This window comes from Medicago sativa, chromosome 5 (genome assembly GCF_051527215.1).
Source record: "Medicago sativa cultivar Bolivia chromosome 5, Bolivia_mono, whole genome shotgun sequence".
Taxonomy (NCBI): Eukaryota; Viridiplantae; Streptophyta; class Magnoliopsida; order Fabales; family Fabaceae; genus Medicago; species Medicago sativa.
In genome coordinates, this window is record NC_140753.1 from 67,305,753 (window position 1) to 67,322,627 (window position 16,875).

Here is a 16,875-nt window from a genome sequence, read left to right on the forward strand (position 1 = left end):
TTGTGTACAAACATTTTTACCCTATTTTACATATACATTAAATGATGTTTTGTCATATCAATTATTAAATTTCCTCAGTTTTAAAATGAATGTCGTTTAAGGTATTTAAATACATATTAATAAATGTAATGATTAAACGAATTGTAATTGTTAATAAGAATAATTTTACCAAATCATCCTTATTAACTATTGGTTAGTTTTCCATTAAAGTAAAAGTAATACTTCAAGAATAGTGTGTATAGTACAATTGAAAAGAATTTTTTTTCATTGTTTTTAAAATTAAAAATAACATTGAAATTTTAAAACAATTTTTTTTTAAAGTGACATTCATTTTGAAACGATAGAGTATATAAAATAATATATATATATATATATATATATATATATATATATATTATCATTCATTAATTATTTGATACACGTCTAAAATAGCTTTACATTGATAATGCATATCAATTAAAATCATGGGGTAATGTTTTTATTGAGAGAAAATATGTGCATAAAATATCATTCATTAATTACTTTAGATTTACTTAATATGGTGTAAAAAAAAATAATTGGATTATTAAGTCCAACTCAAAAAAAGAAAGTTAAATAATTTTTTCATCCCTAAAAATATAATGAATACTAATTTAAGTCTTTAAAAAATAAAACAGGATTTTTTCATCCTTTCAATTTTTTTATTTCATTTTTTATGCTTAACGACAAAAATAAAATATCTCACATTTAACTCTAAGTAAAAAAAAAAAAAAAAATCAAAATATCTAGCTCTATCTTTTACAAGCGTTAGCGTCAAATTGGCTTATAAATAGTGACCCATAGATTTGTAGATAAGCATCAACTTTTCAACATAAATAGACACTTTACTCTTTTCTCTATCACTCACCGCTTCATTCTTATCTTCTTTTTAATCTTATTTTCTTCATCACCAACAAACGCAGCTATGGAAGTTCTTTCTGCTACAAGAACATCCTCCTCCTCGCTGAATCCCAACGCTCCGATGTTCGTTCCGCTTGCGTATCGTACGGTGGAGGATTTCTCCGATGAATGGTGGAACCTCGTTCATTCCTCCCCTTGGTTCCGTGATTACTGGCTCCGTGAACGCTTCCAAGATCCTCAGAACTATCAAAACGACTCGTTTTCTGATTTTGAAATGATGGATGAAGATGATCTTTTCCATGTTCATGAAATTGAACCCCGTAAGCTATTTTACTTTATTGATTTCTAATTATACTTGTATATAAGAGAAAATTGAGTCAACAAAATATTTTTATAAATGAAAGTTACGTCAACTAAAATTGATGTTTTAGAAACATCGATTTTCTTGACGTAATACATCAATTTATGTGATTAATTTTGATGGATTAATGGATCTGATGTTTGTTTTGGCGCGTGTAGAACACGAAGGTGGGAAAGAGTTGATGAAATTGGGATCGTTGAAATGGAGAGGATCTGATGGATGGGCTGAAGTTCCAAGGTATGCTGAGAAGGCTCCGAAGATTGTGAAGCCCAGAGTGAGCCCACGGGCTATTCATCAGCCCAGGTAGATTTGGTGGCAAAGTGGAAACTGGTGTAGATAAAACGAAGAGTAGCTTGACCCGTAAAAAAATAACTAGAGTTATGATTTGATTTCAGGGTTTTCTTTTAAGTTTCATCTTGTTTGTTGTTTTGTTAAGTTGTTTTAGTTTCAGTGTAACACAAACTAAAAAAAATAAGAATTTCTTTCAATTTGACATTACTGTTTTTTTCTTCTATGATTTGTTATGTTGTTGTGTGGGCGTTATATTATATGTTGTAGATCTCAATGATCAAGGTTGAAAATTTGTTAAGGATATGAAAGAAATTTTAAGTGTGAACTGTGAAGAGATTGAAGGTTTTAAAACAGAGTACTGAAAGTTATAATGTTTAATGTGATCCAAGGCCATAGGAAATTATTTGCCTTCAATTCTAAGCTTTAATCTTTTTGATACGCATATAACTCAAATATATCAACCATTAGATATATGCTTTTCTGAAATATATCTAGCATCAAGGATAAGTCTTTTTGTATTTTTTGGTACAATTAAGGATAAGGTTTTTAATCATATAATATTGATATTTGCACCATTAATTTAATTTGGCATTCAAATAAGAGAAATGATATTTTGACAACCACTTTTTGACAACTTTTGGACAACTTTCTCTCTCATACTCACATGATGTTGTTATCCTCTCTCTTCCTTTTTCTTTCTCCATTGTTTTTGACCAATAAGATGTGAGAAAAACAAGGTTGTCAACATAGTTGTCATCAAATGGATGTTAAAATATCATTATTCTTCAAATAAAGTACGTTATAGATTTATAATTTGAGAGTATTAACAAATGGTCAGGATGGCCGAGTGGTCTAAGGCGCCAGACTCAAGTTCTGGTCTTCGAGAGAGGGCGTGGGTTCAAATCCCACTTTTGACAATTTTTTATTTCTTTTGTATTTTGCACTTGTTTCGTTTGTTATTTTTACGATAGTTTTGTTTGATTTTTGCATATTTAATTTTGAGATGATTGTGTCTAGTAGACATTCAAAAACTAGAAGAAAGTTACGTAACTTTGAGTAATATATTTTGTAAAGAAAAAAGTGGCTAGATATTCAACAAGCACAAACCTAAAACAATAAACATCACCATCAAGAAGAGAATAATTTTTTTTAATGCCCTATCTGCCAAAAATATGGATCAAATTGCCAAAAAAAATATTAACCATGTCTAGTAATGATCAATGCACCACATATATAGTTTAGTTTTTAATGACAGGAGGATATTTTTCTTTTGGGCGTGGAAAGAGGATACATCATACAACTAATCAGAAATTGAAAAGATGACAAATACATATTGCTACAATTGGTCTTTATCCTTTTCTCCCTCATCAATCTAAAATATCCCAAACCATCTTCCAATATCCATTTTGGAGTGCTACACCTAGTGACAGCTTCTCTATCAAGCATTTCATCTAACATATTCCCCACGATATTAATTCATTCGTTTCACACCAAACCAACCGAAATGGAGTTGCACATAACATTCCTCCAAAGATTGTCTTTCTCAAACTTGCTGGAAAAACACTCATGAATGAGTCCACATATGATGAACATTATATCCAGTTAATAAGAATATTTGCAGAAGCAATAAAATGGGAAGATGTAAGCATGTAGCTATTAGAGTTTAAAATGGCTAACTTAGGTGTTTAAAGAGAATGACTAATTTTATGTACATTAACCAATCTAGTAGTTAATTTAGATGACTTTTTTAAGAATAAAACCAAAATAAAATAATTTATATAGATAAAACTGGTCTTTTGGTTACCAACAATAGATTGATGAGTGGTAAGAGATTATGGCTTCTTAAGCAAGTTGTCAGGAGTTTGATCCCCGACTCTAATGTCTGGAAAAAACTTAGTCTGAAAAAAATTTAGTTGGAAGCAGAGAACTCACCTTGTGTGCCTCACAAGTTCTCAGTTCGAGATTATTCATCGTTAAACAATGGTGAAAACTTACCCATAACATGGTAACCTAAAAAATTAGTCTTTTTTCTTTTTCATTTTTCCTTTCCTAGTTTCTCATGTGAAAAAAAACCACAAATGTTGTTGTTCACAATTAGCTAATTTGTATGGATAAAATTGGTATTTTTTTACCAACAATAGATTGATGAGTGATAAGAGATTATGGCTCCTTAAGTAAATGACTCACCTCTAAAATATCTAATCCTAACTAACTCATCATAATCTTTATCTACTTGGACCTAATCTATTTTATTTAGACTTATATTGATTCATTACCGGGAAGTATGATGGAATGACCTAACTTTCTCATACATGTAATATAAACCATTTCCTGTTTTAGTCATTCAAAAACATTCTAGTCAATTTTTGTCCATCAAATATATGAAATTAATTTTAATCTATGTTATTTGACTTTGGTCCATAACTTGGTCCATACTAAATATAATCTTTGTGAATACATGGATTTTATTGAATTTACTATGATAATATAGAGACTAATTTCAACATAGAGCAACCAATACTACCATGACCAAAAGCAAAAAATGAGGGGAAAAAAAACTCTAAATAACTCTTCAAGATTTTCAAGGACACAATTCCTGCAAAAGGTTTGAGGGACAAGATGATAATAGGCGAAAATGTTGTCTGTTAAATGAAATTTTGATATATAACTCTCACTTCATCGAATGCTTCCTATCAAACATGTGTTTTATTCAAAGGACAGTTTTTATCTATAACTATGTCTATGCTTCTACAAACTCTACATAAATGATAGAACTTCACATCATGCGTGGTTCTATATGTTTCTTATGGTAAAGAAATCTTAATAGACGTATAGTTACTTGTAATGGAATTGTGACTTCAACATTGAACATTTTCTTGAACATTTTCCCACACAGTTGCAGTCTTGCCAATCTTATGTAAAACTCCAATCACTTCTTCATTGGTGACGTTTCCCGTAACGATGACCTTGTTCAATTGCTTGTCGACATTATATGTCTCGATATCTACAAGACCACAAATGAGTCAACAATTATTCAAACGTAACAAAAATAGTAAAGCAGATTCATTTTATTTTTCGTATTAAGAGATGTATTTCTCTAATAACGCATGTTCGAATTTCATACCTCTATTTTTTTGTATTTTTTATATTCGTGCAAGAGTGCGAAATCACATGAAATCTACACTTTCCACACATTATAGACAAATTATAGTAGAGTTTTGTATTGGCTTTGAAAATTAGTTAGTTACCTTCAATTTTCTTGATGGCCTTGAGAATTTTCTTGATACACTCATCGCAATGTAAACCAACCTTCACTTCCACCACCTGATGACACATAACAATAAAACTTTCATCATTTCCATTATTCCATAGCTGAAAAATAAAATGATCAAATAGCTTGCAAGTACATTTTTGATTGACTCTTACATTGGCCATTCTGATTGAATATTATATATTGGTCAAGAATTTCGATGCTATGCTATTATAGGCCTTGAAAATGTGAGGATCAAGTAGGAAGAAAAGGGTTATATGAATATAATTTCTTGGGAAGAGCAATAGAGAGAAAATATTTGTATAAATAAGCTAACATTGTACCAATTAAGATGGAATAGGATTCTATACTTTGACAAGACAAAAAAAATAAAGGATTCTATACTTTGAAATATGGAATTCTTCTACTTTTTGTGTGTAAATAAAAGGTGAAAAATTTATTCCTAATATCCTCCACTCATTTTATAAGGTTGGCAACCACAAAAAAATTTGGTCACAAAACAAGTGAATAAAGATGTAGAGGAAACAAGCTAGCAATGAGCTAATTCTTTACGCTTTTGTTAGATTTGTGACATTTGTCTCTAATCTATGTTGACGAAAATGCTAAATACACCTCCAATATTGATTGACACATACCCTTAAAAAATATTAAACCCCGAAACTTTTAACACACAATACACATGGTAAACTATCCTCGAATTTAGATGAAATCTAAATTTATTTTTAGCCAAATCTTAGTAATTTTCTAGAACTTTTTTCTCAATTTCTGCTGGATTCCGAAACCCTATTTTCACAAGTTTGTCACTTGCAAACTTGTTCTTTTCTATCTAGGTTTAGTGCTTGCTAGTCTACGCTTCCGTACTGCATCAGTTGGTATCAGAGCAGGTTTCTCCCGTTCTTTTCCTAACGCGATCAGCCATGGGAGATCAACCCGTGACGAAAGCAGAGGTTGTTGCGGCTCTTACCCCGGGCCTCAAAGCTTTGGCTGCACAAATGGTGATGTTAACAACTAACCTGACAACAACAACATAAACAATCTCAACAAGAGAGGAGAACCAATTCCATTTATTAGGGTTCGCAGGGCCGTTCCTAGAGTTTTACAGGTCTTAGGCATAATATGAGAAAAGGGTCCCTTACATAATACATCATAATTTTTTTAGCTCATTGTTATGATTTTATCAGGTCTTCTTTTCGTTTTTTCCCCGCTTTTTACTACAAAAAAGGAACAAAAAAACATAAAAAGATGAGTGGGCCACGTGATCCTAAATTCGTCTCACATGATTTAGCATAATGATATAATTTAATTTTTTGGAACATTTGAAAGACAACATTAAGATTAATTTCTCTAATATGCTTATTTTCAACTAAAATATAATTTGTTTTGTTATAAGATTCTCAATTTCTTGGATAATAAATATGACCAATATATATATAATATTAGTGAGGCACATTATTAGAAACAAAGGGCCCAAAAAAATCACAAATCTATTCGATAATAATTTTTTTGGCACATTATTAAGAAAATCTAAAATTTCTATAGGGCCTTCAGGGTAGAAAAAGAGTTATGGACATATTAGGAAAAGTTATCAGCAAAAGTGTTAAGCCGTGTACTGTTCATAAAAAAAAAAGCCTCCTCCTGAAAAGGAATACACCCTCCGGTCACTAATATAAGCAAAAGTTTGATTTTTAGATTCATTCATTAAATGATGTATGTAGTCTTTATTATAGACTACATACGTCATTTAATGAATGAATCTAAAAATCAAATATTTAGTTATATTAGTGACCGGAGGGTGTATGGCATATGCTATAAAAAATTAAAAGAAAACATAACTGGGAAGGAGGCCAATAAGTTAGTGTCACGTAGTGCGGCTAGTGAAAAGTTGAAAGATGTATTCTCTAGTTGGGGTTAAGATCCTCTCCATTTGTAATTTGTTCCATTTGTTGCAATTTGGAGAGAGATGGACAAAAAAAAATAAGTGGTGGGTCCTATCACTAAGTTGATCTCACCATCATTAATTTTTTTGTGTCTATCTCTCTCCAAATTGCAACAAATAGAAAAAATTGCAAATGGAGAGGATATTTACCCTTGTAGTTGTACATGGGCTCCTCCATTTCTTCAATGGCATAAAGGAAATTGCTATATTTTTCAAATTAAACCATTGTTGCATTTTACTCAATGGGATCCAGGAGGGTATTCTCTTTTTATTGGAGGAGTCAACAATAAATGGAAAGCTCTTTATCAAAACGAGAACTCGAGGTCGAGTTCTTCAGAGGTGGAGGAGACTGATGGAGGGTTTCCTTAGTAACTTTATAATATTTTATTTTAGTCAAATCTTAGTAATTTTCTAGAACTTTCTATTATTATTTCGTTTTGTTTTATTTTGGCCCACGAGTTTTACTTCTTTCACTATATAAGCAGAACTTATGAAGCCTAAGAGACACACTTTTATTCGTTAATAATATTCGAGGTTTTTCTCTCAATTCTAGTGGATTCTGGAAACCCTTATTTTGATAGGTTTGTCGCTTGCAACATGTTTGTTTTCTTTTAGGTTTAGCGGTTGCTAACCCTGTTTCTTTTATTGATAGTATAAAAATGACAGTAATTAAAAATTCACATATCAATTTAGCCATTTTTATCGATTAATCTAAAACTTGTGGACGAAATATATGTAATATCTCTCATAAGAATTTCTTTTGACTCAATTTAATCTCATTTCATGATATAGAAACTTGAAAGTGGAAGGAAGCACACTATACGTGATATTTGAACATGAATACATGCGTCATTGCGTAGATTATACATCAATGATTATTTATTTCTTTATTCGTACCAATAGCAACGTTCCTTTCCATTGTCGACATACATACATATACATATACGCGATTAAACTGAGAAGAGAACCGTTAACACGCAAAGTAGAGTTGCCCCTTATTCACGTTAAACCGTTGACAAAGACATGTCACCATTTCACACCTCTCCAATACTATATTATTATTTTCAAAAAAAGTTAACTTTGTTACACTTGTAAAATCCATAACATCCAATCAAAACTCAACACGTGTGACTCTCTTCTTTTTTTAAGGTAATTTTCTATCTCTCCTATCCGATCCCAATACAAATATTAGTAGTTGTCTTGTCACACCTAGATTCTCTCTCTCCCCCCAAAGTTTCAACCTTAATTTCATCAATTTTCAACAATGGGAAATGCTTTGAGATTCCTCTATGCCAATTGCTGCAAACCAACAACATCTGATGATCATCCACAATCCACAGTTGGTGTTTCAGCACTTTCCCATGATCTCTTTCACTTTGAAAATACCTCCCAGGTAACCTATTTTGTTCCTTAAAAACTTCTTCAATTCTGTTTTTCGCCTCAAATTTGCCAAAATTCTACTCTTTTTTCCAACCCCACAATTTTGTAACATGTGTACATGTTTTTTTTTTTTTTTTTTAATGTTTTTAGGTTCCTGAAAGACTAAGCAGACATGTTGTGTCTTCCAAAAAGGCTCAAGCTAACTGGTATACTAAATTTCAACACATTGTTCCTTTGTCAAATTGATTACTGTTTTATAATTAGAAATTTTCATTAGATTAATTCTATACACTGTCAGTGTTATTTTTTTTTACTCCTTCATCTAATCAAATTACATCATGGTGTCACGCCTATGAAGCACAGACACTCCTCAGATTAAGCGTGTCCCGGTGTCGAACACGTGCCGTGTCCGACACCAACACATATAATTACACTGAATTATGTGATTTTCACAAATTACTAGCGGTGTCGGCATGTTAGTGTCGGTGTCGTGTCCGGTGTCCGTATCCGTGCTCATAGTGTCACGCTATCTTGTCGGTTATTAATATATCAAAATGTGATCTGATATATGTGTAAAAGAAAATTACACTGATGGTGTATACAAATTGAATCCAATTTAATTAGGCTAAAATATGGTTTTAATCCCTGCAAATATGTCTCGGTTTGGTTTTAGTCCCTGTAAAAAAAAATTGTTTTTGGTCCCTGCAAAATTTTTTGTTTTTTAAAATAGTCCCTGACCCCACTTTTGCGATGATTTGCATACGTGGCACATGATGACTGAATCCATTTTGTAGTTTTTGGTCCCTGCAAAATATTTTGTTTTTGAAAATAGTCCCTCCAGGGACTATTTTAAAAAACAAAAAATTTTGCAGGGACCAAAAGCAATTTTTTTTTACAGGGACTAAAACCAAAACCAGACATATTTGCAGGGACTAAAACCATATTTTAGCCATTTAATTACTGTTACAAAATTAGAAATTTTCATGAGATTAATTTCTATGCACTGTCAGTGTAAAACTTATTTACTCGTTCATCTAATAAAATTACATCATGATGTCACGCTATCATGTCGGCTATTAATATATGGAAATGTGTAAAAGAAAATTACACTGATGGTGTATACAAATTGAATCCAATTTTTATACGATTTTATATTTCTTATATTGTTTTGAATATGAAGGTATAGAAAGTTAATAGATGCTTGGAAAGAGGCAAGACCACCACCTAGGACACCTGAAGAAGCAGCTGGACTTGTTATTCTGACATTGAAAGGCCATAAAAAAGCAGATGTTGAGGTTTTCATGTACTTCCAAACTTCAATTCTACTTGATTAATTTCTTTGAGTGTCACTGTGTGATATGATATAACAGAAACATATCTCATTACAGATGAATTTCGTGTTTTGTTGTTTGATTTATAGGGATTGTTGACTTTCTATGGTCTTCCACTGTCACATACTCCAGTTGAAGTAGCTGTTCAACCTCCTCCTACATCTTTACCTCATGGAGTACAATATGAAATACACACCTTGCCGGTAAGAATCAAATTACTATCATTCATGTCTAGCATTGCTGTTAAATGGCGGCTATTAACGTAGCAGAATTTGAACAGACAACTATTCAGTGATATGATATTTAGTACAAATAGTTATCAAATAACGGCTACAGCACTGTTGCGTAGTGAAATTTGAACGGACAACTATTTTTCATAAACTGCAATTGATAACACGAATGTAGAGTAAATCACTTATTTAGTCTCTAAAACTGCATAAATTGAGCAATTTGGTTTCTAAGATTCGCAAAATTCTAAAATGATTTATGAAATTTTGAGCTCTTTGATCGCATTAGCTATTCTACGACAATTTCAGAGATAAAATTGATTGATACAAACGAGTTTGTGATCAATGGTTTTCAATCTCAAGAGTTTTGTTTGCTTCAAAGACCAAATTATCCTTAAATTTCAGATACTAAAATGGCGATTCCCTCTTGTTAAATTATAAGCATATTATGATGAATTGATGATGAACATGTGGTAGTTGAAATGATTCATCGATTTTGCAATTGGACTAGGTTGACGCAAAAGCAGTGGCAGATGGGGATACTGTAACAGTTTATGTTAGCACAGCAGACCCTAGAGAATCATCACGTGTCCCAGGCAACCTGCACACTGTAGCCGCGCATAGAGCAGAAGCCCGTTCTAGAAGGAACTATGAAGAGGCAGATGCATTGCACAAACAGATTATTGACGCAGGATACCGGTTGGTTTATAGTTTTTCCTAATTCTCAATGTCTTTGTTTCAAAGTTAAATTCTACATATTTTTCGTCAATGTTGATTTCTTTATTAGGATGATTCCATTTGAAAACGGGGAAATCCTAGCTAAGAAGTATCGAATTCGACTAAGGTAATCATCAAACAAACACTAGTATTCTTGCATACATTTTAAGTCTTTCAGTATTGATGATCTTTAGACACAAAATAGGGGAATTGATTCGCCAGAAAGTGCAATGCCTTACGGAAAAGAAGCTAAAGCTGAACTGACCAAGATTGTTCAAGGGAAATCTTTGAGAGTCCTTATTTATGGAGAAGATCGGTATCAACGTTGTGTAGGCGATATCTATTGTAATAACATTTTTGTACAGGTATCCATTTCATACATTTTAAGTTCATTGAACTCTTTACATTTTATGACTGTCAACGTTTTCTCATGTTGATTTCTTTTCATGATAAGGAATTCATGCTAAAGAAGGGTTTAGCATGGCACTATGCAGCATACGACAAACGACCAGAACTAGAAACAGTAAGTGCTAACGATGTGTATGAAAATGCAATTGCGACTTTAAAACGTATGAATTGTGTATTTGATTTCACGGCGGAAAACATAATAAGATCCTAACTTTCTTATGTTCTTACACTAGTGGGAGAAAGAAGCGAGAGCGAAGCGAGTTGGATTATGGGCATCGAAAAATCCCGAGAAGCCATGGGATTGGAGAAAGAACAGAAGAAACTAATTAGCATCGTCTTGAATCACACCAGCAGAAATGAAGTTGAAGTAATTGCAGCATTGATGAGCACAAATTGAAATTATGTTGAAGAAATTGCATGACTGAAAGAATATGCAAATGCCTTGTACATCATCATTCTTAAATATGTTTGATTATTTAAAAAATCAGTACTTGAAGTTGATATTTTATAGAGAGGAAGAATGCAAAAAAATATTTGGGTGGGAAGGTGTTGGCTTCTATGCTGAGTGCCTTATGTATAACTCAACTATTATTTTTATTCATGTGCAAAACACAATAAAGGATCACAAAATTTGTCTTCTATATTAAGTTAGTATATACAAATGTATCAACAGTTTTACAAGCAGAGCACAAAACACAATATTTACCTGCTAGCTCTCAACCAGAAGCAGTAATTAACATTTTTAGCTGTGATCTATCATAGAATAAATGAGGATTAGATCTAATGAAGCAAGATTAACACAGGAAACAATTCAAATACAGGATGAAACAAGACAAAACACAAATACAGTGTTTGTGTGTGTGATGATATTTGGTGCATTAAAAAGAAAATGTCATAAGTATAAAATCACTTGAATTTTGATCATAGAGTTTGTTAATATTAATACCATATTTTGAAAGGTCTAAACACTCTCCAAACAGTTTAAGACTAAATACTAGCATCTGTTTTACAACAGAAGGTACTTTCTCCTTTCTCTCTTCATTCATAATTTTGTGTGACTACACATCCAAAATAAAACTAAATTTACTGTTTTTGCTAGTTTCATGATGTTCATCAACCGGGCTATACAACATTGCAAATTTTATGGTTTGGTTACACAACAAAATATTCCTTTCAATTTGAGTTTTTCTATGACCTAGTACTACACAAAAAGCTTTGAATGAGTATGAATCATATATGCTTAACAACTCATTTCTGTTATCCATTATTTTTGTATGATTTATCCAGAACTTCCAATATGAATTTGACACTAGTTGTAATCATTGAAAAAGATATGAATGTCATAAAACCGCAGTCTCTTTTGATTATAATGAGACAAGTTTTCTTATTTGAAATAATAAATATTAGTAATAAGTTGTAAAAAATGTTGGTGGAAGAGGTGAACCCAGAATCCCTTACCCCTTTAACCATTGGCAATTGCTCTACACGCCACTTTGCATTGCTCTGCATTCGACAAGTGAGTACTGAGTAGGCATGGAGTTGGTTATTCATTGTGTTAACTTCAGACCAAAGTAACTGAACTCAAATCATATTTTTTAAAGCAAAGAGAAATGTGTACAAAGGCAGTGGCACCACTAACGATCCCAACTCATAGATACCCATACCATTAACAATCATTTGCAGTGCACCTAAAATGTCATTAATAATAAAATAAAATAAAACCCAAAAATTGACAGACATGGTGTTCCATACAAGGTTGTCAAAATCGGGACTTTACCTCATGTTAAAAAGGAATAGCAAAATCAGGACTTGTAAAATCGCAATCAAAATCAAAAGATTTTACTCAAGAACTTTTGTAGAATCGCAATCAAAATCGATGGACTTTACTAAAAAATAATAATACTGAATATATGTTATAAATGATATATAGTCATAAATGACTTAGTCGTAAAATCGCAATCAAAATCGATGGATTTTGTCTATTTTAGGATTCTACTATGGATTTGAGTCGTTCAAGGTGAAGAAAGTCGCAAAATCCTCGATTTTAGGATTTAAGTTGGGATTTTGAGAACAATGGTTCCATACAACATTTAAATGGGTCCCACTTTGACATATCATTTTTTTATTATTTTTTAATAATAGTACCTAATAGGTACTCATCCACTCCAATGGAGACCCTCTAACAAAATGTCTAAAAGGATCCCACCTATATTTATTTAAAACACTATTATCTATTTGAGAGATAGTACAATAAAAATGATTATTTTAAAAAAAAGTAATGTGAGGTTCACTTAAGCATTGAGGTCTTAAGTAAGACATTGGGGTCTTAAGTAAGACCGTGAGTTTTAAGAGAACCCCAAAAAAAATTCACATTGAGAGTACATATTAGGCATCGGGTTTTATATGGTTAAGACCTCGCGAATATGGATGGTCATAGATGCAGTCAATGCTATTTTTGCAGGGTCCCTCTGTGTAAAGTTGGTGCTTTAGCTAAGAAAATCCCCCTTTACAATACGTAAGGTATTTATTTATTTATTTTTGAAATAAATACATAAGGTATTTATTAAAATCCCTCTTATATAGGAATACAGTAAGACTCTTCCTGTTGGGACATACATATATTTTCTATCTCTCTCTTTCCTCAATTATTCTTTCAACCAATCATGGGAAATGCTCTGAGATTCCTCTATGCCAATTGCTGCAAACCAAAAACATCTGATGATCATCCACAATCCACCGTTAGTGTTTCAGCACTTGCTCATGATCTCTTTAACTTTGAAAACACCTCCCAGGTAACCTATTTTGTTACTCAAAAACATCTTCAATTTTGTTTTTCACCTCAAACTTACCAAAATTCTACTCTTTTTACCAACCCCACCATTTTGTAACATGTGCATATATGTTTTTTATTTTTTAATCTTTTTTAGGTTCCTGAAGGACTAAGCAGACATGTTGTGTCTTCCAAAAAGGCTCAAGCTAAGTGGTACACTCAATTTCAACACATTGTTCATTTGTTATATTGATTACTGTTAAAATAATAGAAAATTTTCACCAGATTGATTTGTATGCACTGTCAGTGTAAAACTCTTTAATGCTTGCTTATATTGTTTTGAATTTGAAGGTATAGAAAGTTAATAGATGGTTGGAAAGAGGCAAGACCGCCACCTAGGACACCTGAAGAAGCAGCTAGACTTGTTATTCTGACATTAGAAGGACATAAAAAAGAAGATGTTGAGGTTTTCATGTACTTCCAAACTTCAATTCTACTTAATTTGGTTAATAGTACTGTCACTGTGTGATACGATATAACAGAAACATAATCTAATTACAGATCAAATTTGTGTTTTGTTGTTTGATTTATAGGGATTGTTGACTTTCTATGGTCTTCCACTGTCACATACTCCAGTTGAAGTAGCTGTTCAACCTCCTCCTACATCTTTACCTCAAGGAGTACAATATGAAATACACACCTTGCCGGTAAGAATCAAACTACTATCATGTCGAGCAGTGCTGTTAAATGGCGGCTATAACGTAGCAGAATTTGAACAGACAACTATTCGGTGATATAATATTCAGTACAAATAGTTATCAAATAACGGCTATAGCACTGTTGCGTAATGAAATTTGAACAAACAACTATTTTTTCGCAAACTGCAAATGATAACACGAATGTAGAGTAGATCACCTATTTAGTCTCTAAAACTGCATAAATTGAGCAATTTGCATTCTAAGATTCACAAAATTCTAAAATGATTTCTGAAATTTTGAGCTCTTTGATAGCATTAGCTCTTCTACGACAATTTCAAAGATAAAATTGATTGATATAAACGAGTTTGTGATCAATGGTTTTCAATCTCAAGAGTTTTGTTTGCTTCAAAGACCAAATTATCCTTTAATTTCAGATACTAAAACGGCGATTCCCTCTTGTTAAATTATAAGCATATTATGATGAATTGATGATGAGGGGTAACCTTGGCGCAACTGGTAAAGTTGTTGTCATGTGACTCGAAGGTCACGGGTTCAAGTCCTGGAAACAGCCTCTTGTGTAAAAAGCAGGGTAAGGCTGCGTACAATACACCAAATGGTGGGACCCCTTCCCGGACCCTGCGTATGCGGGAGCTTTAGTGCACCAGGTTGCCCTTTTATGATGAATTGATGATGAACATGTGGTAGTTGAAATGATTCATCGATTTTGCAATTGGACTAGGTTGATGCAAAAGCTGTGGCAGATGGTGATGGTTTAACAGTTTATGTTAGCACAGCAGACCCTAGAGAATCATCAAGGGTCCCTAGCAACGTGCACATTGCTGCTGTGCATAGAGCAGAAGCCCGTTCTAGAAGGAACTATGAAGAGGCAGATGCATTGCACAAACAGATTATTGACGCGGGATATCGGTTGGATTATAATTTTACTTAATTCTCAATGTATTTGTTTCAAAGTTAAAATCTACATCTTTTACTCCAATGTTCTTTTCTTGATTAGGATGATTCTATTTGAAAACGGGGAAATCCTAGCTAAAAAGTATCGGATCCGACTAAGGTACTCATCAAACAAACACACAAGTATTGATTGATTCTTGCATACATGTTAAGTCTTCAGTATTGAACTATTGATGAAATATAGAATAAAAACAGGGGAATTGATGCGCCAGAAAACGCAATGCCATACGGAAAAGAAGCTAAAACTGAACTGACCAAGATTGTTCAAGGGAAATCTTTGAGAGTCCTTATTTATGGAGAAGATCAGTATCAACGTTTAGTAGGCGATATCTATTGTAATAACGTTTTTGTACAGGTATTCATTTCATACGTTTTAAGTTAATTTAACTCTTTGCGTTTTATGACTGTCAAGTTTTTTCATGTTGATTTCTTTTTATGATAAGGAATTGATGCTAAAGAAGGGTTTAGCGTGGCACTATGCAGCCTACGACAAACGACCAGAACTTGAAACCGTAAGTGCTAATGATGTGTATGAAAATGCATTTGGGGCTTTAAAACGCATGAATTGTGTATTTGGTTTAACGGGGAAAAACATGATAGGATCCTAACTTTCTTATGTTCTTACACTAGTGGGAGAAAGAAGCCAGAGCGAAGCGAGTTGGATTATGGGCTTCAAAAAATCCCGAGAAGCCATGGGATTGGAGAAAGGACAGAAGAAACTGATTAACATTGTCTTGAATCGCACCAGCAGAAATGATGTTGAAGTAATTGCAGCATTGATTAACACAAACTGAAATGATGTTTAAGTAATTGCCTGATTGAAAGAAAAAATGCATATGCTTTGTATATCATCATTCTTCAATATATTTAGTTATTTGCAAAACCAGCACTAGAAGTTGATATTTTATAAATGGGAAGAATGCAAAAAAATCTTAGGGTGTGAAGGTGTTGGCTTCTATGCAGAGTGCCTTATGTATAACTCAACTGCTGCATTTATTCATGTGCAAAACACAATAAAGGATCATAAAATCTGTCTTCTATAAGTCTATAATATTGAAGTTAATAGATACAAATGCATCAACAGTTTTACAAGCAGAGCACAAAACACAATATTGTACCTACTTGCCCTGAACCAGAAGCAATAATTAACATTTGTAGTTGTGATCTATGATAGAATAAATGAGGATTAGATCAAATGAAACAAGATTAAGACAGGTAACATTTCAAATACAGGATGAAACAAGGCAAAACACAAATGCAGTGTTTGTGTGTCAGTGTGTGTGATGATATTTGGTGCATTAAAAAGAAAATGTCATAAACAAAACACTTAAATTTTGATCATAAAGTTTGTTGTTATTAATACCATATTTTGAAAGGTCTAAATACTCTCCAAACCTTTTTAAGACTAAATACTAGCTTCTGTTTTACAACAGAAGGTACTTTCTCTCTTTGCATTCATAATTATGTGACTACACCACCAACATAAAACTAAATTTACTGTTTTTGCTAGTTTCATGATGTTCATCAACCAGGCTACACAACATTGTAAATTTTGTAGTTATGCGATAAAATATTCCTTTCAATTTGAGTTTTTCCATAACGTAGTAATACTACACAAACGCATTCTATGAGTA

General features: G+C 32.5%; 4 protein-coding genes and 1 non-coding gene across 5 annotated transcripts; 4 read left to right on the plus strand and 1 right to left on the minus strand.

Annotated features, from left to right (window-relative positions):
• Positions 1-836: 836 nt before the first annotated feature.
• LOC146924242 (protein EARLY RESPONSIVE TO DEHYDRATION 15-like) lies at positions 837-1,733 on the plus strand. Its single transcript, XM_085709244.1, has 2 exons — positions 837-1,199; positions 1,399-1,733. Exons 1-2 carry the CDS (start codon positions 944-946, stop codon positions 1,545-1,547), a joined length of 405 nt encoding a protein of 134 aa, XP_085565370.1. The 5' UTR covers positions 837-943; the 3' UTR covers positions 1,548-1,733.
• A 631-nt stretch (positions 1,734-2,364) lies between these two features.
• On the plus strand, positions 2,365-2,448 carry TRNAL-CAA (transfer RNA leucine (anticodon CAA)). The gene has a single exon. It is a non-coding gene; the product is annotated as a tRNA-Leu (tRNA).
• Positions 2,449-4,169: 1,721 nt separating this feature from the next.
• On the minus strand, positions 4,170-5,075 carry LOC146924244 (heavy metal-associated isoprenylated plant protein 45-like). Its single transcript, XM_085709245.1, has 3 exons — positions 4,958-5,075; positions 4,780-4,855; positions 4,170-4,535 (listed from the first exon to the last, which is right to left on the minus strand). The coding sequence occupies exons 1-3, from the start codon at positions 4,964-4,966 to the stop codon at positions 4,390-4,392; spliced, it is 231 nt and encodes a 76-aa protein (XP_085565371.1). The 5' UTR covers positions 4,967-5,075; the 3' UTR covers positions 4,170-4,389.
• A 2,836-nt stretch (positions 5,076-7,911) lies between these two features.
• Positions 7,912-11,442, plus strand: LOC146924245 (staphylococcal-like nuclease CAN2). The gene is made up of 9 exons (XM_085709242.1): positions 7,912-8,131; positions 8,269-8,324; positions 9,299-9,413; positions 9,539-9,652; positions 10,188-10,375; positions 10,464-10,520; positions 10,599-10,758; positions 10,848-10,916; positions 11,035-11,442. The coding sequence occupies exons 1-9, from the start codon at positions 8,003-8,005 to the stop codon at positions 11,125-11,127; spliced, it is 981 nt and encodes a 326-aa protein (XP_085565368.1). The 5' UTR covers positions 7,912-8,002; the 3' UTR covers positions 11,128-11,442.
• Positions 11,443-13,405: 1,963 nt separating this feature from the next.
• On the plus strand, positions 13,406-16,284 carry LOC146924246 (staphylococcal-like nuclease CAN2). Its single transcript, XM_085709243.1, has 9 exons — positions 13,406-13,593; positions 13,729-13,784; positions 13,923-14,037; positions 14,165-14,278; positions 15,009-15,196; positions 15,285-15,341; positions 15,437-15,596; positions 15,685-15,753; positions 15,872-16,284. The coding sequence occupies exons 1-9, from the start codon at positions 13,465-13,467 to the stop codon at positions 15,962-15,964; spliced, it is 981 nt and encodes a 326-aa protein (XP_085565369.1). The 5' UTR covers positions 13,406-13,464; the 3' UTR covers positions 15,965-16,284.
• Positions 16,285-16,875: the final 591 nt, after the last annotated feature.